The 26885-nt window shown below is 38.0% G+C and overlaps 4 protein-coding genes across 4 annotated transcripts; 2 read left to right on the forward strand and 2 right to left on the reverse strand.

Annotated features, from left to right (window-relative positions):
• Positions 1 to 1104: 1104 nt before the first annotated feature.
• On the forward strand, positions 1105 to 3843 carry LOC143748608 (uncharacterized). The gene is made up of 4 exons (XM_077240652.1): positions 1105 to 1450; positions 2129 to 2323; positions 2430 to 2509; positions 2607 to 3843. Exons 1-4 carry the CDS (start codon positions 1352 to 1354, stop codon positions 3571 to 3573), a joined length of 1341 nt encoding a protein of 446 aa, XP_077096767.1. The 5' UTR covers positions 1105 to 1351; the 3' UTR covers positions 3574 to 3843.
• A 788-nt stretch (positions 3844 to 4631) lies between these two features.
• Positions 4632 to 6538, reverse strand: LOC143749295 (uncharacterized). The gene is made up of 3 exons (XM_077241839.1): positions 6309 to 6538; positions 5917 to 6040; positions 4632 to 5745 (listed from the first exon to the last, which is right to left on the reverse strand). The coding sequence occupies exons 1-3, from the start codon at positions 6536 to 6538 to the stop codon at positions 4993 to 4995; spliced, it is 1107 nt and encodes a 368-aa protein (XP_077097954.1). The 3' UTR covers positions 4632 to 4992.
• A 13962-nt stretch (positions 6539 to 20500) lies between these two features.
• Positions 20501 to 22590, forward strand: LOC143748595 (zinc finger and SCAN domain-containing protein 29-like). Its single transcript, XM_077240632.1, has 3 exons — positions 20501 to 21125; positions 21916 to 22065; positions 22255 to 22590. The coding sequence occupies exons 1-3, from the start codon at positions 20750 to 20752 to the stop codon at positions 22344 to 22346; spliced, it is 618 nt and encodes a 205-aa protein (XP_077096747.1). The 5' UTR covers positions 20501 to 20749; the 3' UTR covers positions 22347 to 22590.
• A 449-nt stretch (positions 22591 to 23039) lies between these two features.
• On the reverse strand, positions 23040 to 25170 carry LOC143748593 (uncharacterized). The gene is made up of 2 exons (XM_077240631.1): positions 24820 to 25170; positions 23040 to 24221 (listed from the first exon to the last, which is right to left on the reverse strand). Exons 1-2 carry the CDS (start codon positions 25030 to 25032, stop codon positions 23142 to 23144), a joined length of 1293 nt encoding a protein of 430 aa, XP_077096746.1. The 5' UTR covers positions 25033 to 25170; the 3' UTR covers positions 23040 to 23141.
• Between the last annotated feature and the right edge of the window lie 1715 nt (positions 25171 to 26885).

A 26885-nucleotide genomic window follows, 5' to 3' on the forward strand; every position in this document is an offset into this window, starting at 1 on the left:
TAAGAAATTTATGGACAGATTCTCAGACATCCTATCTAATAAAATCATAAGTCAAACCTTTATTGCTTCAAAATATATAGGTCACAGCTTCCATCTCAAAGTGCATGTGTATTATAATTATTTATTTTTAGTCTATTAATATCTTACTTTGACATATGATGACTAAAATGATTCAAAACCACAATATGTTCACCCTTGAGTGGTCAAAGCCAGCAAACAATTCTAATGACCATGCTGTAAACTGAATATCTCGTCTGCCGTCTCTCATATCTCTCGTTGTACGTCACTAGATGTTCAGTTTTTGTCATTTTTGTAAATGCAGTTGTCACTACCTTAAATTACTGAACTGTGTGTGTGTGTGTACAGAACCGGATTAAGCATTAAAAGGTGAACTGACAACTGCATTTAGCTGCAGTATGTACGTGGCCTTAGAGCTTCCTTCTAGAAGGTTTAAAGATGCATCCACCAAACTCAGCTCAGACCTTCAGACTGTTCTGACTCGGGTTGCTATATCATTTCTAACTGATTGGACTTTCGTTCCTAAAATGATGATCAATACTTGGAAAAAAATCCCATATACTTACATTGATGGAATGTTCAAGTTAACCATGGCTGGCACCCAGAAACCCATTTGATGCAATTAAAAGTACCAAGGGTCAGAGGGTGACGACAACCATCCTGATCCTCTCACTGGCAACACTCTTTTTGCCTTCCTCTGTGACTACTAATTATGTAGTTCTGGCATGAAAGTCTGAATGGTGCAGGCTGATAGGTCTTTAACTAATTGGTAGCAATCATGTCGTTATTTACATAGCACAGCTGATTGGTTGCTGTTGCATCAGCGGGCAATAAGCTTGCTATGAGGGGCCGTACAAGCCAAAATTCATTCTTCTAGTCTCACACACATACATTCTCCTTTCACATACATATATTCCTACTCTTACACACATACATTCCCCTTTCACACACATACATTAATACTCTCACACACACATTAGGGGTGTCGAAATTAATCGTTTCTACGATGCATCGCGATGCAGACATGGACGATTCGGTATCGGTTCAGTAATAGACCATAACCGGTTATACTGACGCTTTTCTGACGTCATTTGTCGCGTGTGTGCTTTGTCGCGGTAGCATACAATAGGCTTGTTGCATAAACAGAACGTTCGATATTTCCGGGGTTGTAACGGTAGGGCGCACGACTTCCGGTTACTCCTGTCAGAGTGAGTCTGACAGCGAGCAGCTGCTTGTCAGAGCGAGAACGCTAACGTTAACTTTAGTTAGTCAACGAGGAAGATGGCATGTTACACACGATGCTTGCAGGACCTGCCAAGGACTACCGTTAACGATGTACATAGGATTATACAATCCTCAACATCAGCCCCAAAGAGCAAGCGGGAGAAGGGGTTTAAAATGTATATTTCCAGCTACATTGACAATTACGAAGGTAAGTTAATTTACTATGCTTTGTTTTAGTCTAGTAGCCTAGCCTATGAGCTATCTTGCTAACTGGTAACGTTAAACATTGAATGAGCCTGATGAATATTATCTTGTTTTAATTGTTTTTATCATAACATGATATTATTCTTAACTCAGTGTCAAACAAAGAGCCAGAGACAGGGAGAGTGAGCGTCCGTGCTACCTGTCATAGGTCACTGAGGAAGAATGAGAAACCTCACGACCTCAGAGTAGGATCTAAGATAGTTCAGTTGTTCCAGCCAGTTCTGCTCCAAACATGTCCTGGGGATTTTGTGTCGCTAGGATAGGTTCTGTATCAGTAGCATAGGCAGAAAATAGCACTTGGATATCTTACCTAGCCCCCATGAAAACTCCAGGAACTGCTTGTGACGGCTGTTGTTTATTATAAGTTAAGTTTAAGTTAAGTTTGTATGGTAAGTTAAGTTGTAAGTTTGTTGGAGTTTCAGTTATCTGTATGTTCAGTATTCATGTAACGTTTTTGACTTGTAATAGACTACTAACATCTCACATATGTAATACTAACATATTTTAATGTTTATAAAAACAGAACTAAAAACGACCATTTTTGGTCATTTGTTAACTAATATGATATGGTTAAGCCTAGCATGACTAACAATCTGAAATGTTGATTTTTTTTTTTTTTAAGATTACACTTGAGCACTCATTCCCGGTGCAACTGTATGAGGCTGTGTGTTCATGTGTGGCTGGTAAGGCACCGTGCAATCACAATGTTGCACTGCTCTATCAGACAGCACACTACTCGCAGCTTCAGATCAGTGCTGTACCCCCTGTCCTTAGTTGCACTGAAACAGAACAACGCTGGCACAAGCCAAGGTCTATGGTAAGTCTGAGAGAATTATATACCACACTGTTTCATAGTGTAGTCAGTCAGCTGAATTGGTATGTTTGCAAAGCTTGCTTTCATTAAAGACCATTACTATCAACAGGGTGTGAAGCCAGGCCGAGTCAGAGACATGGTCGTGTTGGCAGCCAAACCCAAGCAAAAGACGGTTGGAAATGGTGTATGGTAATAATGTTTTATCTTATTTCTATAATTTAGATAAAACATGATTTAAATATGAAAATAAACACATCTGAAACACAGCATGTTACCATGTACACAGGAGCACACTTTACAAAGCACTGAGGGGAGAACTGCCAGATGTGGACATGCTCAAATTGGCTGAGGTGTATAGTGATTTCCCTGCGACCTTGGCACCACTCATCACCACCATGGCCATTAGTTCTGATGTTCCGTTAGTCCAGTCAGCACTAGGGGAAGTGCAGGAGGGAAGTGCCATCGCTTCTCAGCACCCAGTAGCACCCACCAGGACCATCCAGTTGCACTCAGATGCACCTCCACCTCCACTTCTGCCGTTGGCTGATTACAGGTTGGAGCCTACAACCTGTCAATTTGTTTGCAGTGAACAACAACAACTTCATCTGGTCTCCCTCCAGACAAGTATTGAAATGGCCAGACAGATGGAGGCTTCCACACGGGACCAGAGCTTGTCTGCAGAGTGGCATCAGGTTCGTCGACCACGAATAACGTCCTCACACTTTAGAGAGTTGTGCCATGTTCGAGGTGAGAGTACAGCACAGCAGCTCGCTCAGAGAATTTGGAAGGGCACTGTTCAAACTGCTGCCATGAAGAGGGGCCTGGTACTTGAACCTGTTGCCATTGAGGAGTACTGCAGGGTCAAGAACACAAACTATTGGCCTTGTGGGTTTATCATCCACCCTGATGCCCCCTGGTTAGGGTCTACTCCTGACGGGGTTGTATTTGACCCAACCGAAAACCCTCCCTATGGTTTGGTTGAGATTAAATGTCCAAATTGCAAGAGCTATGTTGATTGCAAGTACTTGAAGTTGCATGCCAACACAATGCAATTAAAACGGCAGCACAGCTATTACTGGCAGGTCCAAGGCCAGCTTCTAATAAGTGGAATGGAGTGGTGTGACTTTGTGGTGTTTGCAGAGGATGACATGGTCATCCAAAGAATCTATAAAGATGCAGAGATTGCACAAATCATTAGGGAGAAGGGGGATCACTTCTTTTTTTATTTTTACATGGCTGTGTGTTTGAAATAGATACTGTTACTATTTACTGTTACTCTTAGAATAATTTACAGTAAATCAGTTCTATTTTTGTATGTATTTATTAAATTGAATCAGTTCAGGTTTTATAGATTTGTAAAAATAAACAATAACATCTCTGCATTTGTGAATGTTTGTAAACAAACAACATATCAGTTTAACCCTCGTTTATGTTGTCACTTGTGATCTTTGGGGTCTTCAGATACCCCAGACAATAACATTTAATTTTGTAACAGGATAATAAAAATGTTTTTACAAATGCAATTTTACTCTGTTTGTTAATGTTTTTCCTCAACATTTGTGTAGTTTTGGGAGGATTTATAATATCTTGTAAATTTCTATGAATAGATTAAAAAATATTTATTTAAATATGCTTTTAACAACAACAAAAAAAAAACAGTATTTTATGCAAAATTCACTTTATAAAAGACCCAGATATCTAACTTTCATTCATGGGGATAACATGGATAATTTTAAATGGTTTAATGTAACATTTATGCCCATTTTTGGGAAAATGTAGTTAAAAAAAATCAATTTAACCACTAGATGGCTATTGTCACATTCACCGTCTGTCTTCATCTGTACTACACTTCCCAGTATCCTCCGTCATCATCAACATCACCTGTTCATCATCATCATCGTTGTCATCCCCGCCTTCACCTGTGTTTCACTCATCATCGTCACCTATTGTCTTTGTCATTATCTCTGAGTATTTAAGCTCCCCCTGTTTCTCTGTTCACTGGCCGGTTATTTTCATACTTTCAGTTTGTGTTCATACACACTTGTTTCGATTGTTGGATTGTTTGCCTGTTTGAATATTAAACTTTGAGTTCGCTGCCTGAAACATTACAGCTATATGGCTCCATTATACTATTTGACTACCTGAAAGATATATTTTCACAAGTTGGATTCATATCTAAATGTTATAAAATGTTTAAAATAATTGTCAAAATTTAGCATTTTTTGTACAGAAAAAAACTACAAAAAAAAACGTTTTACATTATGCTTAGAATCAAATCTGAACAAAGTGGTACAAAGAGAAATGTTGGACTCTTAAGATGTTATTTATTTCAATCATCTATTACTAACTGTAACAGAACAAAAATGAACAGAAATGAACAATTATATTACATGTTGGGTAAAAATACATGACCATCAAAATGGAATGAACTGAACAGCAATAACAAATGAGCAAGTATGTGTGTGAGAGAGAGAGCGTGTGTGAGTGCATTTACAAAGATATATATAGATTTGTAAAAATGAACAATAACATCTCTACATTTGTGGATGTTTGTAAACATACAACATACAGTATCAGTTCAAGTTTTGTATAGATTCGTAAAAATGAACAATAAAACTTGAACAAAGAAATTGGAACTGATTGTAAACTGATTCATAAAAATTCTAGTCCATTCATTTCTGTGTTGCCCATGCCTTAACCAGTGGTCCATTCTGGTAATTCACCAAGAGACAAGCGACGGTGAACAACTGGTCAATGCTCCCACACACTGACAGAGGAATGACTTTATCAAACAGTTTGTTCTCTTTTACTCGCCTGATGCACCTCTCAACATGCACTCTCACACGGGCAATAGACTGTGTCTGCTGGACATCCTCTTTGGTCATCTGTTTGTTTCTTGCAAGGAAAGCAGGTCGGTAAACCTTTCCAGAAAAGAGATTGTCCACAAGAAAGCCTTTGTCAACCATAATGGCCATCTCTGGTGTGAGGAGTTTGGCTATTCCTGACTGCTTAAAAATTTCCCGGTCACTCATGGAACCTGCATACAGAGGTGACACAAAGGTGATGGGACCATGAGGTGCAATGCCAATCATGGCCTTGAAAGTGGTGTGTGACTTGTATGGGGAGTAGACTTCGCTGTGCAAAAGAAGAGAAGAGGGAGTTTGGCAAAAGATTTCTGTGCAGTCAAGCACCACTTGTGTGTCTGGGAACAAAGCAAACTCAGGTGGTAGATGAGCCTTTAATTCCTCTGGTGGTATCCACAGGCGGATGGAACCCAGTAGATAATAGAGGAAATGTGTCCACGATGTAATTATTCTGCTTGCTGTGGTGGTATGGATGTTGAAGCGTTTGGCTAGGTCCCTCAAATGCAGGCCCACAGAAAGGTGCATCAAGAAAAGCAGTAACTCATCTATCGGTGCTAGTCTCTGTTAAAAAACAAAAACACACAACACACTAGAAATCACTTGTACTGTAGTATTAATGTGTGTTTCCCTAACAAATCATCTGAAAACACCCTTGATTAATACTGGAGCCTTTGACAGTCAAGATATGTCAAGTAAACTGTAACAAATGTTGAGACTAACAACATAACTTACTGATGGTCTCAGAAGGCTAGGTTCTTTGGAGGCAGCATGGACACTGGTGATCCGTACCATTTTAGTTGTTGCAGCAGGCTCCACCAATTGCCAAAAGGCCTGGAAATGCTTGTATGATGCAAATCTGCAATGAAATTATAATCACTTTAGAACTTTATGTTCATAATAATACAAAATGATGACTGACATATTATTGATGGAACAACATACTTTTTTAAATTTTACTTCAGTTTCTCAAAAAGGAAATTTTACTTTTACTCGAGTACATTTTTTAGGGAGTAATTGTACTTTAACTTTAGTATAGATTTTCAGTGCTATAACCCCCACTGCAATCCAGACACACACACATAGAGTTAGCTACTACATACAATTGCATAATAGCATGGACCAACCTTGTGTAAAAACGAATATCCTCATCAGATCCTTGGAGGTGTTGGAGTCCAAACCGAGACAGCAGTTGCAGTGATTGGACTTGTTGTTGGAGCTTCTCTACCTTTCTCCTCAGGGCTTCGTTTTCATCTGCCAGCTGATGTGTGACAAGTGCAGTAGTGGTGGTGACACAGTAGGCGTGATCACGATGTACAACTTCCTTCTCTGTGACCACCTCGTTGTCAGACGCCATCGGTAGGTCAGGGGAAGGAGGCCTTGGCCGACGTTGCCAGACATTAAAGCCCAATTTATACTTCTGCGTCGAACTTACGCCGTAGCTACGCCGTAGGCTGTGCGTAGCGCGCGTACCCTCCGGCGTACCCTGACGTGCACCTCTCCAAAAATGTAACAACGCGTCTATTCTACGCGGATGCAAGCGCTGTGATTGGTCTGCTCAAACCGCTTTAGTCGTTTCTCCCCTCCAGTCGTCGTTACAAAATCCTCAAAAAGGAAATGACAACTGCAGACACGAGTGCATTCAGTTGGAGTGAAGCTATCCCTGCGGATCTTGACTAGCCACTTTGATCTCACCTCAAGATCCACAGGGAAGCGATGAAAACTAATCGTTCCATTGTATTTCGACGAATTTCCACACATCGGCACACAACACTGTAAAGACGTTCGTCTGGATTGACGCTGTAATTTAATTCGTTTCTCGTTTACTCTTGAGAAACTCATAATTGCCGTCTAACTAAACTATCACTCTCTCGCTCTCTCTGACAGGAGATAATGTCAACGTAACCGGAAGTTGTGCGGCCTACCGTGACAACCCGGAAATATCGAACGTTCTGTTTATGCAACAAGGCCATGGCAGAGGAGGCGAGACGCGAGTGCGAGTAATTAAAAATTCTCCGAAAACTTTAAAAGCCTACATCTATTCTGGGGACATTTCGGCTCTAATGAACAACCTGGTAAGCACGACCTGGAGAAGACCAGATCTATTAAATCATAGAGCTGATTTAAGTATCCGAACCCGATGGTCAAATTACATTTATTCTGTGTTGTTACGCGTGATTATAAATCGATGATCGTTACCTTCAACAGCGGGCTCGGCGACGGTTGATGCGCGCATCTCTATGGTGACATTATACACTGATGAATTAGCGCTGCTTTTAAATGAACATTTCTTTACAACAAAATTGATTTGACACAATTTCATTCACTTAATGGAATAAACAGGCTTTACTCCCTTGAAACTTAAACTGGAATGTCACTGTCTGTTTCTTTCAGTGCGACTTCCCGAACAGGCGAACACGCGCGCTCGCACGCACACATCACTTTTGGAGTAAAAATTTAAATTGCAGATGCAGTGCACCGCGATGCACTGAACTGAGTCGATGACATGATAATCGTAATCGAACCGAACCGTGAGACCAGTGTAGGTTCACACCCCTAACACACATACATTCTCCTTTCACATAGCCTATATATTTCTACTCTTACACACATACATTCTCCTTTCACATACATATTTCTACTCTTACACACATACATTCTCCTTTCACATACATATATTTCTACTCTTACACACATACATTCTCCTTTCACACACATACATTAATACTCTCTCACACACACACATTCTCCTTTCACATACATACATGTATACTCTCATACACACATACATTCACCTTTCACACACACATACATTTCTACTCTCACACACATACATTCTCCTTTCACATATATACATTTTACTCTTATGCAAATGTATTCAAAGTATACATTTAATATTATAAATAATAAATGTATGTAAGAAGAAAATGTATGTATGTCTGAAAAAAATATCTGTAGGCTATGTAAGAGAATGATGTATGTATGTACCGGTATGTATGTATGTGTGAAAGAGAGAGTATAGTGGAAACGGAAGTCAGGTCTGGCGCGATCGGGGTCACCGGGACAGGTCCTGATCAGCATGGCTGAGGTAAATGAGGCAGCCGCAGGTGCACTTCAGCAAGCTATTGGAGTATTAAGAAATATTTTATCATCTCCTGAAACGGTTACATCTTTGGCCTCATCCCTTGAGCAACCAAGGACAGGCTCATCCGCACGTAATACTAACGTTACAAACAGCACGGTGGAAAGTGAGATGAGGGCACTTTTCAGGCCTGGCAGCTCACGAGTAGATGCTTCAGGAGGGCAAGCTGCACCTCAAGGACAAACTGGAGGATTGCGTCATTCTTTGAGATATCAGACTCACCAACACTTTGGCAACTGGAACTCCAAGTCAAGGAAAACGTAAGAACAACGCACATTTACAACTTAACAATACCTATGAAGTTAAACATAAGGTCTCAAGCCAAATGATTTACCATATAACGTTACAGTTCGCGAAGGATTAACACGGTATGCACACAAACTCGTGAAATGTACGATTGATAATCTTGCAACACACTTTGGCATCGCAGTAAACACTGTTGGATAGTGTTTTCAAAAACCGTGTCCGTAATAAAAACAGCAAAGGCCGTTAAAAATTATTCGAATGACAGAAAATAGCACAGGGCTTTTTTTTTTCAATGGGTGGTCTGGTTTTGATTAACATTACTGCAACGTGAGGATAATAAACACAGGATTGTGACGATACATGATTTATGTGTTTTTCAAGCTCTCTCGGGGTATTTTCACAATGAAAAAGTAGAGTAATGCATTTCTAATTGACTGCCATACCAGCGTTTAGTGCTGTATCATGAATAAGTCACAGCTGAAGCGCGTCGTTAGTTAGGCACGACACAATGTGGAGTAGCCTAGCCCCTTCAGCCGTGACTTATTTATTCACGATACAGCACTAGCCTCAAGTACCTTATGGCTTTTATAAAACGGTTACCACACAACACAAATATTAAAGCCACAAACTATCAATGTAACTTTCATGAAGTAAAATCGCTTAAAGCCTTAATTCGCCTTTGGCTAAGCCACGCCCTAGAATGTAGATTGACCAATCACAGCGCAGCCAAGAACGAGCTCCGACAGAGGTCCGGCACTTTTTCACAGCGCTCCATTGACTTTAACGCGAGCATCTCATAATTTTGGTCTCGGCAGGCCATTATCGTCGTAGGATTATCAAAAACATGGTTAAACGTTGTGCCTGGGGCATTTTCCCAGAGAGGTTGGAGGGGGGTGTCCGTTTTTTTCCCTTCCCAAAACCGAAGTCAAATCCTGACAACTGTCGTCTTTGGACTAAATTGTGTGGACGTCCTCACATTCAGCTAAACCCCTCGAGGATCGACAAGCACACCTTTGTGTGCTCTAAGGTAAATTTTGCTTTTAACCTTACTGTGAAGTTATACTAGTTAGACAGTTTTATTAAAACCCTGTGGAGCTAACCAAAACATCACCAACTCAGCTAGTTGAGTGAAGCTGGCGATAAATTCGAAATTCCCGGGTCAATAACTCGTGAGCTAAACGTTGTTACTACACAAATAACCCCTCTTTTTAATTGTAGTAACGTAGACAAGTAGCTACAACCTCATTTTCCTCGAAACGAGCTTTCCTTCGCAATGGATAAAATACATTGATCTCTATGTGCAGGCGGCTGAGAGACAGATCCGAAGGGACCGTATGCAAAGTGCAAACCCCGAAAAGCGTTACTACGAAAACAGTCAATAACTTCACTGTCACACACTATAGTGTCACCAAATTCAGTTTACACACCACTGTTGTCCTGTTGGTTATACTACAACACTTATTTTAGTATAAAAGTCTTTTTGCATACTTTTTATGATTTTTATCTATGGAAAATATTCAATAACTTCACTGTAATTCACTGTATTGTTGCCAAATTCAGTTCACACATCACTGCTGTCCTGTCGGTTATACTACAACACTTATTTTGGGGAAAAAATATTTTTAATTGTATACAATAGTAAATGTATCATTTTTATGATTTTTATTACGAAAAATATTCAATAACTTCACTGTAATTCACTGTATTGTTGCCAAATTCAGTTCACACATCACTGCTGTCCTGATAGTTATACTACAACACTTATTTTGGGGAAAAATTATTTTTAATTGTATACAATTGTAAATTTATAATTTTAATGATTTTTATTACGAAAAATATTCAATAACTTCACTGTAATTTACTGTATTGTTGCCAAATTCAGTTCACACATCACTGCTGTCCTGATGGTTATACTACAACACTTATTTTGGGGGAAAAAATATTTTTAATTGCATACAATTGTAAATGTATCATTTTTATGATTTTTATTATGAAAAATATTCAATAACTTCACTGTAATTCACTGTATTGTTGCCAAATTCAGTTCACACATCACTGCTGTCCTGATAGTTATACTACAACACTTATTTTGAGGAAAAAATATTTGTAATTGTATATACAATTGTAAATGTATCATTTTAATGATTGTTATGAAAAATATTCAATAACTTCACTTAGGGCTGGGCGATATATCGATATATAAAAAAATATCGATATATTTTTAAATGTGATATGGAATTAGACCATATCGCATATATCGATATAGTTCAAATTTGCGCTATGATCCTTGCTCCAAGCAAGCTGCTGACTGCTTTTGTAGAAATATATAGTATATTGTGCATTCTATCAGTAGCAGTTCTGGCGCCTCCGTCTCAACAGCATTAGTGTACAACGCGACAAATACTCACATCAAATATTAACACAGAGGAACAGGGACACATCAGCTCAGTGAGTTCACAAAAGTTCATTATTTGCATTTGCTTTAAAGCCTTGCCGGTTAAACATGTCATTCACTGCTGATGCGCTGTTCTAACATGCGCTTTACTGAGCGCGAACACCCACATGCACCCGCACATGCACTTTTAAAAGTCTGTCTAACAAACAGCGCCTGGTTACTGGACTAAGTTATCTTTCGAGTCTTATTTTGCTAATACTCTCAAAAACACACAAGTTTACATAAGGAAAGTTGGTTATGTCTAACCTGAAAGCAAACCGAGAAAATTGAGAGAAATCTGCTTGCCAAATGCGTGTATAGACGCGTCGCGTACAGGTCTTAAAGAGACAGTAGCCCTAGTAGTAAACATGCAGCTGCTTGTCCTTAAAGGGACACTGTGTGAGAAATACCCCCATCTAGTGGTGAAATATTATTTTGCATTCAAACGAATTTTGCTCTCCAGCGCCTCGCTTTTTCAAGTGCGTATTGCATCTACGGTTGCCGTTATGTACCAAAAATGCTATGACAGGATGTCTTGTAGTAACACTTCATCGAGTTTTTCTCCAGATGAACAGGTTTGTAACTTAAAAAAAACAGCAACTTGACACAACGAACAAACGAATGTTACAGTATGAGTTGCTGACACTGAAAAACATGAACTGTTCTAATTAGTAGTAATGCCGCCTTTATTCGTTATATTTTCTAAATTACGTGATTGTTAGATATCATCATCGGATGATTCAGCAGTAGGGAGAGGAAGAGGGAGAGGGAGATGTAGAGGTAGAGGGAGAGGACAGAGAAGCAGTGGATCAGTGGGATCTAGGCGAGGAGATGGACGACGAGGAGCGCGAGAGTCAACACAACGACGGCAAAGATGCCCGGCCGCTACAAGAGACGATCTAAATAGAATTGAAAGTTTCCAAAGGCAGCGAAGAGAAACGACCGAGGTTTGTACAATTTATGTGTCTAGCAGTAGTATAAATTAATTTTAATTCTCTGTACAATCTTATGCACATAGCAAATTCACAACTTGAGCTAATTGATCTCCAATGATCACAACTAAAAATATAGGCATAGGCTACATACCAAATTACTGTATGCGTCTGTATTATTCAATGCGAGGTCAAAGTATACATGATAAATAACATAAAATGTCAGATAACTAAAAACTTGAAGTAGCCTTAGGTGTGCAAACAATGCAAAAACAATCACTATATCTCTATATTCTTACTGAATTTATAGGTTATAAAGAGTAAACTTACAAACCTTGTTTTTAGCACCTTCTAAATAGCAGCTATTGAGTAAAGTAACGTTACTCAATAGCTGCTATTCATCAAAGAGCCTGTTTAACTTTAACTATAAATGTTATACTGTCTATATAATAAAGTACACAACCAAGCAATGACAAAAAAATGTATTAAGACTGTAACATTGACTTACCTGTCGAGGAGAAAGCAGGCAACTTCAGCGTCTCTTCTGAAATCTTTCTGCTGCATTAGCTCTTTCCACCTTGAAAACGCTATCCCGATATTTACTCTTGTTTTATGCAATCTCCGGTCACGTTTCCTTTTTCGTTCAAGTCTGGCCTTTTTTTGGGACGAGGATGTCTTCTCCTGTGGCTCGGCATATGTATGATCCGCCATTACAAATAATAAAGCAATCAGCAATCATAGGAGTGCAATACAGCAGTTTAAACTTGCCGCCGGGAACGCGCCTCTCACTGCTCTCCTCCTCCGTTTCTGCTGCTTTCAGTCACGTGACGCTTGCTCTGAGTCTGAACGAAAACGCGTTGTGGAAACGCGTTTGGTTGGTACTTTTTGACCCTCTCTGCTATTATAGTTTTTCAAGATGGCGGAACGACATGGAAGCCTCCGTGAACCTACCCGTCCCATGTACATAAAGATAATAAATTCTTCATTTACGAGGATAAGTCAGATAATTTGCAGAGGTATTTGTACACCATTGAGGACATATTTATGAATAAAAATATTGATTTCAGATAATAAAATACGTAAAAACCTACACAGTGTCCCTTTAAAGGTATAGTTCGCCCAAAAATAAAAATTCTGTCATTATTTATTCACTATAATGTTGTTCCAAACCTGTATTAATTTATTTCTTGTGCTGAACACAAAATAAGATATTTTGAAGAATGTGGGTCCCCATTGACTTCCATAGGGAAAATATACTATGGAAATCACTGGGGTACATCAACTGTTTGGTTACCCACATTCTTCCAATTAACTCCAACAGAACAAAGAAACTTATTCAGGTTTAAAACAACTTGAGAGAGTAAATGATGACAATTAAAATTTTTGGGAGAACTATCTATTTAATGTTAATAAAACAACAAAAACACAGAGGAAATCACTCACTGCTCTTGACTGAGAACTTTAATAGTAGCTTTAATACGAATCAATGTATAATTTATACAGTGAAGACTATATTTGGTTTTGACTTTGACTGAACATTTGCTCTCACTTTGCGAAAAAAATATCGGGATATATATCGTATATCGATATTCAGCCAAAATATATCGGGATATGACTTTTGGTCCATATCGCCCAGCCCTAACTTCACTGTAATTCACTGTATTGTTGCCAAATTCAGTTCACACATCACTGCTGTCCTGATGGTTATACTACAACACTTATTTTGGGGAAAAAACTATTTTTAATTGTACATACAATAGTAAATGTATCATTTTTATGATTTTTATTATGAAAAATATTCAATAACTTCACTGTAATTCAATGTATTGTTGCCAAATTCAGTTCACACATCACTGCTGTCCTGATAGTTATACTACAACACTTATTTTGGGAAAAATATATTTTTAATTGTATATACAATTGTAAATGTATCATTTTATTGATTTTTATTATGAAAAATATTCAATAACTTCACTGTAATTCACTGTATTATTGCCAAATTCAGTTCACACATCACTGCTGTCCTGATAGTTATACTACAAAACTTATTTTGAGGAATTTTTTTTTTAATTGTATACAATTGTAAATTTATCATTTTAATGATTTTTATTATGAAAAATATTCAATAACTTCACTGTAATAAACTGTATTGTTGTCAAATTCAGTTCACACATCACTGCTGTCTTGTTGGTTATACTACAACACTTATTTTGGGGAAAAAATGTTTTTAATTGTAAACAATTGTAAATTTATCATTTTAATGATTTTTATGAAAAATATTCAATAACTTCACTGTAATTCACTGTATTGTTGCCAAATTCAGTTCACACATCACTGCTGTCCTGATGGTTATACTACAACACTTATTTTGGGGGAAAATATATTTTTAATTGTACATACAATAGTAAATGTATCATTTTAATGATTTTTATTATGAAAAATATTCAATAACTTCACTATAATTCACTGTATTTTTTCCAAATTCAGTTCACACATCACTGCTGTCCTGATAGTACTACTACAACACTTATTTTGGGGAAAAAATATTTTTTATTGTTTATACAATTGTAAATGTATCATTTTAATGATTGTTAGGAAAAATATTCAATAACTTCACTGTAATTCAATGTATTGTTGCCAAATTCAGTTCACACATCACTGTACCTGATGGTTATACTACAACACTTATTTTGGGGAAAAAACTTTTTTTAATTGTACATACAATAGTAAATGTATCATTTTAATGATTTTTATTATGAAAAATATTCAATAACTTCACTGTAATTTACTTTATTGTTGCCAAATTCAGTTCACACATCACTGTACCTGATGGTACACTTTTTTGGCGAAAAATGTATTTTTGTATAACCTTATGATTTTTTATTATTACAAATATTCAATAACTTCAGTGTTACGCACTGCATTAATGCCTTATTCAAATACATCACTGATGGACAGTAACTTGATCTTTGTTGGAGACAAAGTTCTAGTTATTGCTTTTACAAGAAACAAATTCTTTTTCTTTTTTTTCTTTTTTTAGAAATGAATGATACAAGAGCTTAAGTAATGTTTATTCATTGTTTATAGAAACATGAAAATCTATGAAGACAAAACCTTACATTTTCTGTATTTTTCTATATTTTCCAAAATTGTAAAAACTATTTTTTTTTTTTAAGTGTGCATGCTTGTCTCATGGCTACTGCCTATAAGCCTGATTGGCTAGTGAAGTCTGGTAGAGATGGACACATTTTTTTGCCTGTAAAAACTACGTTCGGGAAAGAATCTTTTCATACATTTTGAATCGTCTGACATTTTTTTCTTCTGTCAAGTTCCATCGGTACATGTAAGTAATCTTTTGTTTTTGTAGCCTATGTATTAATGTAGTTAGTTGAATTACTCTTATATACCTGTTCTGACTTAGACACAAGTTTTGTCTAACCTCTCATATCTTTAGTCATTAATCATATTATATACTTGAATTGGGGCTGCCCAGCTAATGTTAATTTAGTTAGAAAATAAAACAATTAACAAAATAACTCGCTAAAAAATGAATGCGTTTTTCAATTCAGAGGGAGTGGGAATATTATATTTAAAGGGAAATTATCTATTGTCATTTGCAGGCTCTAAACGAGTTAATGACGAGTGCTTGACATTTTCATTGACATTAGCACTTCGTGAACAGGAGTACCATTAAGTGATTGACGTTTCAGCACTTCGTGAAAAGGGACAGCGACCCTAGCGTAACACAAATTCCTGCCGCGCATTTGTCTTGTTGAAAAACAAACGTAAAAAACTTAGTTAGAAAGCAGTTTTTTTTATTCAGTTGAATTAATAGCAACAATTTGCAAGGCAGTGTCTAGTAAATAGGCATTTCATAAATAACTAATTTTACAATAAAAATGGGAATTTAAAAGCTGATTACTAGTAAATGTATTAATCATTAATGTACTAAGTGACAAAGTAATTTATGTTTGGATATTTTAATCGATAATAAAAAGAGTGAATTTAAAATGAGTTAATAAATGAGATATTAAACCATCAAAACCAGTTCAAATAAAAAAGAATACAAAAAACAAACAAAACAGGTACACCATAAAAATGCATGAATGCATTCATAATTAAGTGTAATTTAATGTTGAAAATGCATTTTCAAAATATTAATAAATAACTGGATTCTCAAAAATGAATCACAATTTTTTTTGCTCTGCATATTGATAAATACACGTGCATTTATATGTAGGCTATATAAAAAGGGACATATGATCACCCTATGTATGAACAGGTCCTTGCACAGTTATGATTTATTATTATAACATTTGGTATTAAATTATTAAAAGGCTTTTTTTGTGGTATCTAAATGATTCTGTCTGCAACAATAAGGCAATGTAATGTATTTTGGGATGTTCTGTCAGCAAATATCAATATGTAATTGCATGTCATCATGTAATGTAATCATGTTGACTACTGAGTAATCAACATGAATTAATAAAAAAGATATGTACTTAATCTGATGAATGATTTAAATCAATGGACAGCCCTAAATCATTTAAAGAATTTTTTTTTTTAAAGTGCCTACTGTATCTTTACATACATAGGGCCTACTTGTCTTATTGGCAAAATATTTTACTGCACAAACTGACTGTATCTTGACGAAAGGTTGAAGGTCTGTTCCCTTTGTCCTAGCTTCGAAAGGCAATTTGAAACAAAATGGGTCGAGTTAAAAAAGGACAGAGTTCAGAGGAAAAACTTTTGTGCAATGGCTGGTGGAATGGATGCTTTGGTCAGAACAATGAAGAGTATTAACATTTCAAAGAGAAATACAAGTTATTCCTCAGAAATCTGGTCTGAACTCTCTCAGACTCTGTGTGGTCAAGATCATAATACAAACCGTCATTGGCTATGGGTCATGTGGACCACAAATCGAAATGGAGTAAGAAATTTGGTTAGTAAAACCCAGATGAATCATGCTCAGGTAATGGATCAAAAAGCAACTGATTGTAAAACTGAGGAGCCATCAGTATGCAATACAGACAAAACTAATGAAGAGAGACATGTTACAGAAGCATGTAGTCCAGACAGTGGGACAGAAGACGGAAGAAAGGAAGCAGTCACAGATGTTGAGGAAGTATAAGACAAAACTGATACAGAAGATGAACAACAGAATGTGTCATTGGAGAGTATAGTTCAAGTGGAGGAAGTGATCGCAGATATTGAGGAAATATCAGACAAAACTGATACAGAAGATGAACAACAGAATGTGTCATTGGAGAGTATAGTTCAAGTGGAGGAAGTGATCGCAGATATTGAGGAAATATCAGACAAAACTGATACAGAAGATGAACAACAGAATGTGTCATTGGAGAGTATAGTTCAAGTGGAGGAAGTGATCGCAGATATTGAGGAAATATCAGACAAAACTGATACAGAAGATGAACAACAGAATGTGTCATTGGAGAGTATAGTTCAAGTGGAGGAAGTGATCGCAGATATTGAGGAAATATCAGACAAAACTGATACAGAAGATGAACAACAGAATGTGTCATTGGAGAGTATAGTTCAAGTGGAGGAAGTGATCGCAGATATTGAGGAAATATCAGACAAAACTGATACAGAAGATGAACAACAGAATGTGTCATTGGAGAGTATAGTTCAAGTGGAGGAAGTGATCGCAGATATTGAGGAAGTATCAGACAAAACTGATACAGAAGATGAACAACAGAATGTGTCATTGGAGAGTATAGTTCAAGTGGAGGAAGTGATCGCAGATATTGAGGAAGTATCAGACAAAACTGATACAGAAGATGAACAACAGAATGTGTCATTGGAGAGCAGAGTCCTATCTGAATGTGGAAAAACAGGCAACAAAAAACAATGGAGAAAGATGACAATGGTTTCAAAAAGGTTCATAATTACAGTGAACAAAAAGAAATGGCAAAAAATTGTTCCACTGCACGGTTCAACAAAACTGAGACAACCGTGGACCCATATATTGTACAACAGTTTCAGACAGAAAAATCCCTCTTGTACCCTTGCCTTCAAGAGCCAGCATATTAAAACTCCTCACAGCCGGAAAATTAATAGTCCATATTTAAATATTACAGCAGTTTGTACATTTCCTTCCTGCCGTGCAAAATACTTCTTTAAAAAGAAAAAGGAGCCAGTGGGAGACAACCCAGTGAAGATATCTGTGCTACAAAGAGGAAAAATTGCACACAAAAAAAGTGAAAGAAAATTCAGGCCAGCATCAAACACAAGAAGAGGAAGAATTGCAAGAGCCCTACACAAAGGAGTTAGCCAATTCTTCTACAGAAAACTTAAAAAAACACCCGTTCCTGAACTAATTTCAGGAAACATAACCCGAAGTCTGAACAAAAATGTTCTAAAAGTGATAAGCTCAGAGTTTAGAAAGAGTAAAAGAATTCATGACGACATGTTCATTGAGATGTACCTCACTCAAAATATCATGAAGGAATGTGACATCAAATTTCACAAAATGCCTGGGTACATACAGAACTTTCAAGTAGACCCCTTCGGTGTGCACATGTAGACTGAAACAGGAGTAAGCATAGTTGTGCGACACCTAAGAAGGAAGACTCCACTGGCCTTATACCTAGATGCTACAGGAAATGTTGCATCAAAAGTTCCTGGTCAGACCAAAAGAGTCCTTTACTACTCTCTCACTCTGCCTGGATGTGGTCAAAATGCACCTCCCCTCCCCGGCTGTGAAATGCTGACAAATGAACACTCTATACCACCAATCACATTCTGGATGATGCAGTTCCTCCGAAAACTGTCACAGTACACAAAACTGAGAGTTCATCAGATAGAAACAGACTATAGCTGGGCACTACTCCAAAGTGTTCTTCTGGCATTCAACCGGGAGAGCATTGTCAGCTACTTGGACAGGGCTTTTGACATTTGTTCAAAACTGAAGACATGGAAGGATTTCAGAGCATTTACAGTGCTACACATATGTTCTGCACATGTGCTGAAAGCTGTCTCTCAGTCATTTGGGAGAAAAAAGGCAGACAAAGGTTTGAAGGATTTTGCAACATTTGCATTTGCCAGGTTGCAAAACACTACCTCAATGACCACAGCCCTCAAAATCTTCCGGTCACTGTGCACTGTATTAATTGGGAAATACAACACCAGTACTGTCAGGATCAATCTGAAGGCCATGCAGGACTTAATAAAAGAAAGCAAGATTCCCGACATGGAAGAGACTGACAATTTACAGAACAGCCCCTTAAGTCAGGAAGAAAATGATGTGGACAGAACAAATGCCCGCACAATTGTTGGCAGATCTCCCTTCACCTACGAATTCAAGAAGGTCTTGAAGGAGGTACAGGAAGAGCTTGAAAAAGAGGATTCCAAAACTACAAATGATGAAGAAAATTCGTACTTCTGCCCAGGCATTGTTGATGTCCTTTTTGACAACTATCTTGGCATTTTCCCACTTTGGAGTGGTCTGCTGTTAGGGGATTTGAAAAGGTATGCAGATGGCAAAGAGGATGACAGCTCCATGCCAAGTAAAACAAGGGACACAAATTGCCATGTTGAGCGATGGTTTGGAATCGTGAAACACTCAATTCTGAAAAAACAAAGGCGATTGAGACCAGGAGCATTTGTCAGAAAAATGTATGTCAACTTACAGGGGAGGTACAGAGAACACATAATGGCTCATAACTTCTCTGAACAGTTGCTAGTTAGACCCATCTCAAGAAAAGACATAACTCAATCTCAGGAAGGTTGGGCAAAGAGAGATGGTTCAAAGCCTCAAACTGCCAACTCCAAATTTTACACTCCTCCACTCACTGTTCCAATTCCAAAGAAAACAAAGGCAACCAAGAAAAAAAGCAAAGATGTCAATAACAGTAGTATTGACTTCAAATGTAAAATGTTGGAGACTACCACAGAGGTATGATCATTTAAATTACTAAAATCAAATCATTGTAATTTGTAGAGCCTGAAGCCACCTATAGCACTCTGAGGAGCTATAAAAATATTGTTATTCATATTATTTTTTATCTTATCTTCTTAAAAAAATACACAAAGTAAAAAATGTGAAAAATATTAATTCATATTCACACACCAAATGAAATGGGTTAGTTTAATGACAGCTATCTGTATAAGGACAGTAGAATGTGCTGTCAGAGTAGCTTATTAAAACATTTAAAATGGAATTAATTAATATGGAATTTCCAAATACGGTGTGAAGTAATTACAGTTCTCTTCTTCATAACCTTGTAGGTTGATGCCCTTTGGAAATGCAAACCAACTAAAATTGTAGTTGCTGTTGTAAAGCATGAACAGAGCCTGCATTTTACACTGCGGCACAAAGAGTTCCAGACTTTGAGGCCTGATGAACTCATTGTAGGCGAGGCAAGTTTCTCATTAAAACTGTTGTACGACTTTATGATTAATCTATTTGTTGATGGATTCCTTTTTTTTTTAAAGAAAACATCATGGGTTCAGCTACATAAAATTACATCCAAGTAGTCAGGCTACTTAGCTGTAGCCTCTTTTGGCTCGTTTCCACTGAGCGGTACGGTACGGTACAGTTCGGTACGGTACGCAATTATTTGCGTTTCCACTGTCAAAAGTTGTGAATGGTACCAAAAAGCCGAACCGTACCGTACCACTTTTTGGGTACCCTTTCGTTGGGGTACCTAGCACAGTGGTACGGTACTAAAAGGTGGAGCTAGACTCACTGCAGAACGGTGATTGGTTGACAGAGAATCGTCACTTGCGCGTGCTACAAGGGGAACGTCGACAACACAAGAGGCGCCATTTTTAAAACACCGTTGCAAAATAATGTCGCCGCGCAGCTTAACATTACCGTGGTCGACCCAGGAGGTGCAGACCTTCCTGGGTATCATCGGTGAAGAAAGGGTGCAAAGGGAACTCGATGGCATGGTGAGAAACGAAAAGGTTTTTCAGCATGTTTCTGAGAGGATGGCTGCCGAGGGTTTCCAGCGGACGTCCGAGCAGTGCCGAATTAAAAGCAAGAAACTGCGGAGTGACTACCGTAAGGTGAAAGACCACAACAGCCGGAGTGGTGTTCACAGAAAAAATTGGAAGTGGTTAGATATGATGGACGCAATATACGGACACAGACCGGCGAGTTTGGGGAGAGAAGGAGGCATCGATACGGCCAACGCGTTGCTGGAGTCGATGGTGGAGCCTGCCGGTAAGTTCTTATAACTTTTACTTGTGAAAAAGTATACAACGATAGCGGGAAAGCTTACTTGCAATGCACAACATTTGAGCAAACCTGTTGTTTGTTTGTCAGTCAGCCAGTGTGGTACCAACAAATAATTTGCAAGCTAGCAAAACGCTAGTTTATTAGCCAGTGGTGAACAGAGTAACTTTACGTACGTGTCCAGTAAACGTTAACTTGTACAGATAACTTACCCTAATCATAAAACTATTTAACTACTATTTACTATACTACTAAAGATATTCAACTAAATAGTCAAGTCACCTTTATTTATATAGCGCATTTTACAATACAGATTGTATCAAAGCAGCTTAACAGTGATAACATGAAAATAATACAACACAGATCAATTATATAGATAAAATATATATTAAAGAAAGATGGGTCTAATGATAGAGCTTAGGTAAGAAAATTGTGAAATATCAGAGTGAGATGGGGGGAAAATGTCTACATTCAATGGGCTTAAAGTTTAAAATTATTGTACTTTTTACCCCGCAACATTGCTGTACTTAACAGTACAGCAATGTCCTGGGGTAAAAAGTAAAAATATTATGCTTTGGAATGTAGTGCAGTAAAAGTTACTCTGATAAAATTATAGATACTTGAAAAAAATACTTATGTATATTGACGAAGTAAAAATGCTTTGTTACTGTCTACTGCTGTAAATTGACTTCAGTCCTACTACGTTGTATGTTCTGTATTTATCTCAAACAGTATTGTTGCAGTTTGTGTAATTAGCGTGCCTTGTGTAACTTTTCAGTTGAGGATCCTAGCTGTCAGGAGGAAATAGAGGGACTTGACGAGATGTCCACTCTTGAAAGCTCAAGTTCGCCTGCCAGGACATCAACACCGACACCACCACCAGAATCTGCTCCATCAACTTCGAGTGAACCTCGGCGTATAACCATCGGTAAGACATGAACACCAGAGTGAAAAGTTACACACTGATTATTACAGTATTGTAGAGATCATATACAGTATAATCTGGACATTGTATTGTAGTACTTTAGATGTGTCCCCCTTATATTGGTTGGCTCAAATTACAAGGATGAAAATGACTCGCTAAACAACCAACATTCCTGTCTTTTTTGCATTCCAGGCAAGAGGAAAAGGGGGCAACAGGATGTTGTTGCGGCCCTGGTTGAGATGCAGGCAGCAGGAGTGGCTGGAGAGGATGGAGGACCGTCGTGACCGGCGCTTTGAATTGATGCTGGAGGACGCCCGCGAGGCAAGGCGGCATGAGGCTGAAATAACTCGGCAACACATGGAGCAGTCTGCAAGCTTCAATCAGGCCTTCCTCGGCACACTCAGTCAGCTGGTGCAGGCGTTGAGTAGTCGCCGCGACCCTGTGCCATGATCCAGCCACTAGTGCTTTTCACACAGCACTTTACACTCGTTTACTTTTTGTTTGCACTCGTTTACTTTTTGTTTGCACTCGTTTACTTTTTGTTTGCACTCGTTTACTTTTTGTTTGCACTTGTTTACACATGTTTTGTTGTATTATTGTTGCACAGCACATTGTACTGAAGCATTTGTTTGATTTTTCAAATTAAAGTACTTTTTCATAACCTTATGTGTCTTGGGGGTCTTTCAGGAGCAAAACACTGCTATAAATGTATGTCATTTTATTAACGTTCCTGTCATCTGGTGTCAACGACACCTTTTGTTAATGATAATGTTGATTTTGGAGAATATGCTTGCCTTAAATACAAAATAGTTGGTAATGTGTTACTTTACAATAGCTAATCTTCAAAAATTTCACTCTGTACTCAAATATGATTTTAAAATTAACCCATTGCAAACAAAATATGAATTAATTCTTCTACATGGGTATTGCAGAGAGTAATAAGTTCTCTCTTTTACAAAATATGAAGAGGCAGGGTAAATGTAAAATCGATTTATTTGGGTCCATAAAATCAATCAAAACATGTAAACAAAACAACCTAGCATTTACACAGGTGCGCCTTTGATAACTGTACAACAGATTTAACTGTTCAAAAACCGCATCAGACCCTCGCGTACATCTCTGCCCTCCTCCTCTACACCCTGTGCCAGTGGCACCACAGGCTCTGCAGCAACAGCTGTATCCCATTCGTGCTGATAATCCTCTCCATGTCTTTCACAAAGATTGTGCAGAGCACAACAAGTCAACACCATGGATTTTACCAGTTCAATGTCGCTGTCATTCCTCTTCAAAAGGCACCGCCACCTCCCTTTGAGTCTCCCAAAAGCATTTTCTACCACCACCCGAGCCCTGCACACTTTCTTGTTGTAGGTCAGTTGTTCTGCTGTCAGCCGGCCATTGTCAGGGAATGGTTTTAGGAGCCAATTCTGCAAAGGGTAGGCAGAGTCTCCTAGCACATAATAGCCAGCATTCACCCCACTGATGTTCCTGGTGCAAGCTGGGCAAAGGCTTCCACGCTCGACTAACTCCCACAATGTGGACAGTCTCAGAACCCGAGCATCATGCATACTTCCAGCCATTCCTGCATATACATTCCAAAATAGTCCTTTTCCGTCAACTACTCCTTGCAGGATGATGGAATGCCAGCCTTTTCTGTTGAAGTAATCGCAGTGGTACTCCTTTGGGGCTATTATGGGTATGTGTGACCCATCAATGGCACCCACACACTGCGGAAGCCCAAATCGGTTCTCAAAGTAGGCTGCCATCTCTTTAAGCTTCTGCCGGTCAGGAAAACATATCTGTTCTGGAACTAACAATGTGCAAGTGGCCATGCAGAACTCCTGGACGCACCGACACACAGTTGTTTTGCTGACTCCAAAAAGATGGCCAATACTTCTGTAGTCGCTGTTGGTTGCCAGCTTCCATAGTGCTATGGCAACTCTTTTCTTAAGGGGAACACACACTCTGAAGTTCGTGTCCTGCTTATCCATTGCTGGATGCACCATGGCACAAAGGGACAGAAATGTTTCTTCAGACATCCTGAAGTTGTGCACCCACTGTGTGTGTGTGAATCCTGGAACGATCACATCCCACCAGTCATTTGAGCGGCTGAAAGTCCAAATGGTTGGTCTGCAGCGCCGATTTTGCATCAGATTGATTATCTAGAAAAACACATAAAGCAAACAAAATGTTAATACGATGTAGCAGTGATGGTGGGTGTGTTCAGGTCCTTTAATTATTAGTGCAACTATCATAGGCCAGATGAAACAATGCAAAGTATTTGGGAAATTACAACATTGAAAGTGTTACCTTGGACAAAATAAAATATATACATTTTATGCAATATCCAATATACTGCACCAGAGAATAGCACTGTGGTGTCATTGAAGCACAAAGAAAAAATAGCTTGCAGATATAACTATTTTCGCAAAATTTACATATAATCAGTCATTAACCACAACTAGTATTGCACTTGTAATAATATAGATTTCATACAGATTCATGAGAAAGATTTATGATTTTATGATTTTAAGATGTAACCTTCACAGTGCTTATTAATATAATACAGTTAATATAATGTAGTTTACAGTTTAAAGGCCAATAGGCCTGGTTTCGCAGGCAGGGCTTATTGTACTTATTTATTCGTACTGGAGGGTTACTTGATTTATAAGAATATTCCTTAGCTAACGGATTACAGTACATGAAACAAAATACATTGTAATATACGACATAAAAACATTTAGCTTAGCTCAAGCTTACCCTCCTGCGCCGTCGTTTTTGTCTTGCCTTGTCTTGACTTGCGCGGTTGTCTGTCTCGTCCCAGCTCCTTAACATTTCCCGAATTCCCCTGTATTTTTCGGCTGTGTTTTTCCTTGCAGCCTGCAGCCTTTGTTCAAACAAAGCTTGTCTCCTCCTTGTGACAAACAGCCACATGCCGAGAAGCAAGAACAAGATCTGCTGTATGTCCTCCATTGTTGTTTGCGGTTTCAGCTTTCTTCTTCGCGCGTGAATGACATCAAGCGACTTTCCGTCATCCACCACGCCTATCAAGTGACGTTATCACTACTTTCCGGCATACACCACGCCTATCAAGTCGGGTACTGTTGGCAGTGGAAACGCGAGCCCCCATCATGGTTTAGCGACCCGACCCGAACCGTACCGTACTGAACCGTACCGTACCACTCAGTGGAAACGAGCCATTTGTTTCATGCGATTTTGAATCATTAATTTTATGTACAATATTTTAGGCGATTGAATGTTACATTGGAGCCATCCTCAATTCTACAAATGCTGCTGGCCGGCTATTCCACCTGAATCACTACACCATAGATGTCATTTTACACAAATCAAGAGAAGAAATGGCCAGGCAAGGGTTAAGAAATGTAATAACCTCTGTAATAATTTTATATGTATTTTTTGCGCTGTCAAAAGATGAATCGTGATAAATCGCATTTGATAGTAAATATATATAACAAACAATTGACAGGAATTCCCATCTCACTGCAAGCATGTCTCTATGGTTTCTGTATACAAAATACATTTGTTCTTTTTTTCTTTTTCACACATTGTATCAGGTCACATTTGATGACTATGATGGAGCCATTGGATTTGTCAACATAGCAAAAGTACACTGGAAGTTTGTGGTGAGTATATAGCTCATCATGTAATAATGTGCGGCTAACGCCTCATCCGTCTTTCAAAATTATTATTATTAACAGCATTTCTGCACGGTTCATGGTTTGTGTATTTAAAGCTTATCAGCATTACAACGCTATAAATATTTATACAAATATAGTCAAGTAAATACAACTACAAATACATAATATTATCCCATTATTATTATTATTATTTTTGTGATATTTATTTATCATATTTGTATGATATTGCTGTCAGTGTGTCTTATTAATTTATGTGAAAACAGTTATGTTTATGGAGGCCAAAACTAGCAAAAATGTACAGTATGTGAGCCCTTTACTATGTTAAAAGGACCAAATGATAATAAGTCATGGGATAACTTAAACATTTTAATAAATTAATTTTCAAGGTACCTTTATGCATAAAGTAATAATTAAAATGCTATATGTATCATAAATTCAATATTTGTTACTTAGTAGAGAAGTGAAGATAAGTATCCTCAGCTGAACAGAGCTGATCACACATGTTCTGTTAAACAAAAATTGGTAGGATTACAGTGAAAATTGTTACAATTATACATTTAAATTGTACAGACATTTTAAGAAAGAAATTATTTACCTGTTGAGAGTGTGTTGACAGTTTGTCTTGAGCTGTAGAAAATCAGTAATGAGGTGGCTTTGACACCTTTGGATTAATGGTCCCTATTCATTAAAGATTTGAGTGTTAATGGAATGGTATAATGATATGTAATTTTTTTCAACAGTATCTTCATGCCCTTTCAAACCACATTTTTGTGGTTGACCCCATGCATGGGTCAAACGAAGTGAAGGACTCCAAAAAGGCCTGCTACAAATTTGGGTAATATAAGATGGATTATGGAAACTATTGGAAAGTTATTAAAAATGGAAATGCAAATAAAAATTCACTATAATTTTTCTTTTTAGAGAATATTTCAAGATGCGACGGAATAGACTTGGAAAGGAGGACTGGGTTATCATCAAGTGGCAGCCTGGAAAGATAACCCACACTTTCCAAAAAGATGCTACCAGTTGTGGGATCTTTGTGATGCAGGTAATTCTATGAAACATATTAACATTAGGATAGATGTGATAACACGTACTGTATTTTTACTGTATAAGACAGAATACATGTTCTTATGCCATCCGTACAGATGGGCAAGATGACAGTGA

This window comes from Siphateles boraxobius, unplaced genomic scaffold (genome assembly GCF_051911475.1).
Source record: "Siphateles boraxobius isolate OS27281-9 unplaced genomic scaffold, OSU_SipBor_1 24, whole genome shotgun sequence".
NCBI lineage: Eukaryota > Metazoa > Chordata > Actinopteri > Cypriniformes > Leuciscidae > Siphateles > Siphateles boraxobius.

Coding starts and splice junctions, on each gene's coding strand:
- LOC143748608 (XM_077240652.1), top strand. CDS start 1,352: ATGTACATAGGATTATACAATCCTCAACATCAGCCCCAAAGAGCAAGC. Junction 2,324..2,429: donor GGCACAAGCCAAGGTCTATG/GTAAGTCTGAGA, acceptor TACTATCAACAG/GGTGTGAAGCCAGGCCGAGT. Junction 2,510..2,606: donor ACGGTTGGAAATGGTGTATG/GTAATAATGTTT, acceptor CCATGTACACAG/GAGCACACTTTACAAAGCAC.
- LOC143748593 (XM_077240631.1), bottom strand. CDS start 25,032: ATGGAGGACATACAGCAGATCTTGTTCTTGCTTCTCGGCATGTGGCTG. Junction 24,222..24,819: donor AAAAACGACGGCGCAGGAGG/GTAAGCTTGAGC, acceptor GTGTTTTTCTAG/ATAATCAATCTGATGCAAAA.
- LOC143749295 (XM_077241839.1), bottom strand. CDS start 6,538: ATGGCGTCTGACAACGAGGTGGTCACAGAGAAGGAAGTTGTACATCGT. Junction 6,041..6,308: donor GATATTCGTTTTTACACAAG/GTTGGTCCATGC, acceptor ATTTCATTGCAG/ATTTGCATCATACAAGCATT. Junction 5,746..5,916: donor CTAGCCTTCTGAGACCATCA/GTAAGTTATGTT, acceptor GTTTTTTAACAG/AGACTAGCACCGATAGATGA.
- LOC143748595 (XM_077240632.1), top strand. CDS start 20,750: ATGTCGCCGCGCAGCTTAACATTACCGTGGTCGACCCAGGAGGTGCAG. Junction 21,126..21,915: donor GTCGATGGTGGAGCCTGCCG/GTAAGTTCTTAT, acceptor GTAACTTTTCAG/TTGAGGATCCTAGCTGTCAG. Junction 22,066..22,254: donor ACCTCGGCGTATAACCATCG/GTAAGACATGAA, acceptor TTTGCATTCCAG/GCAAGAGGAAAAGGGGGCAA.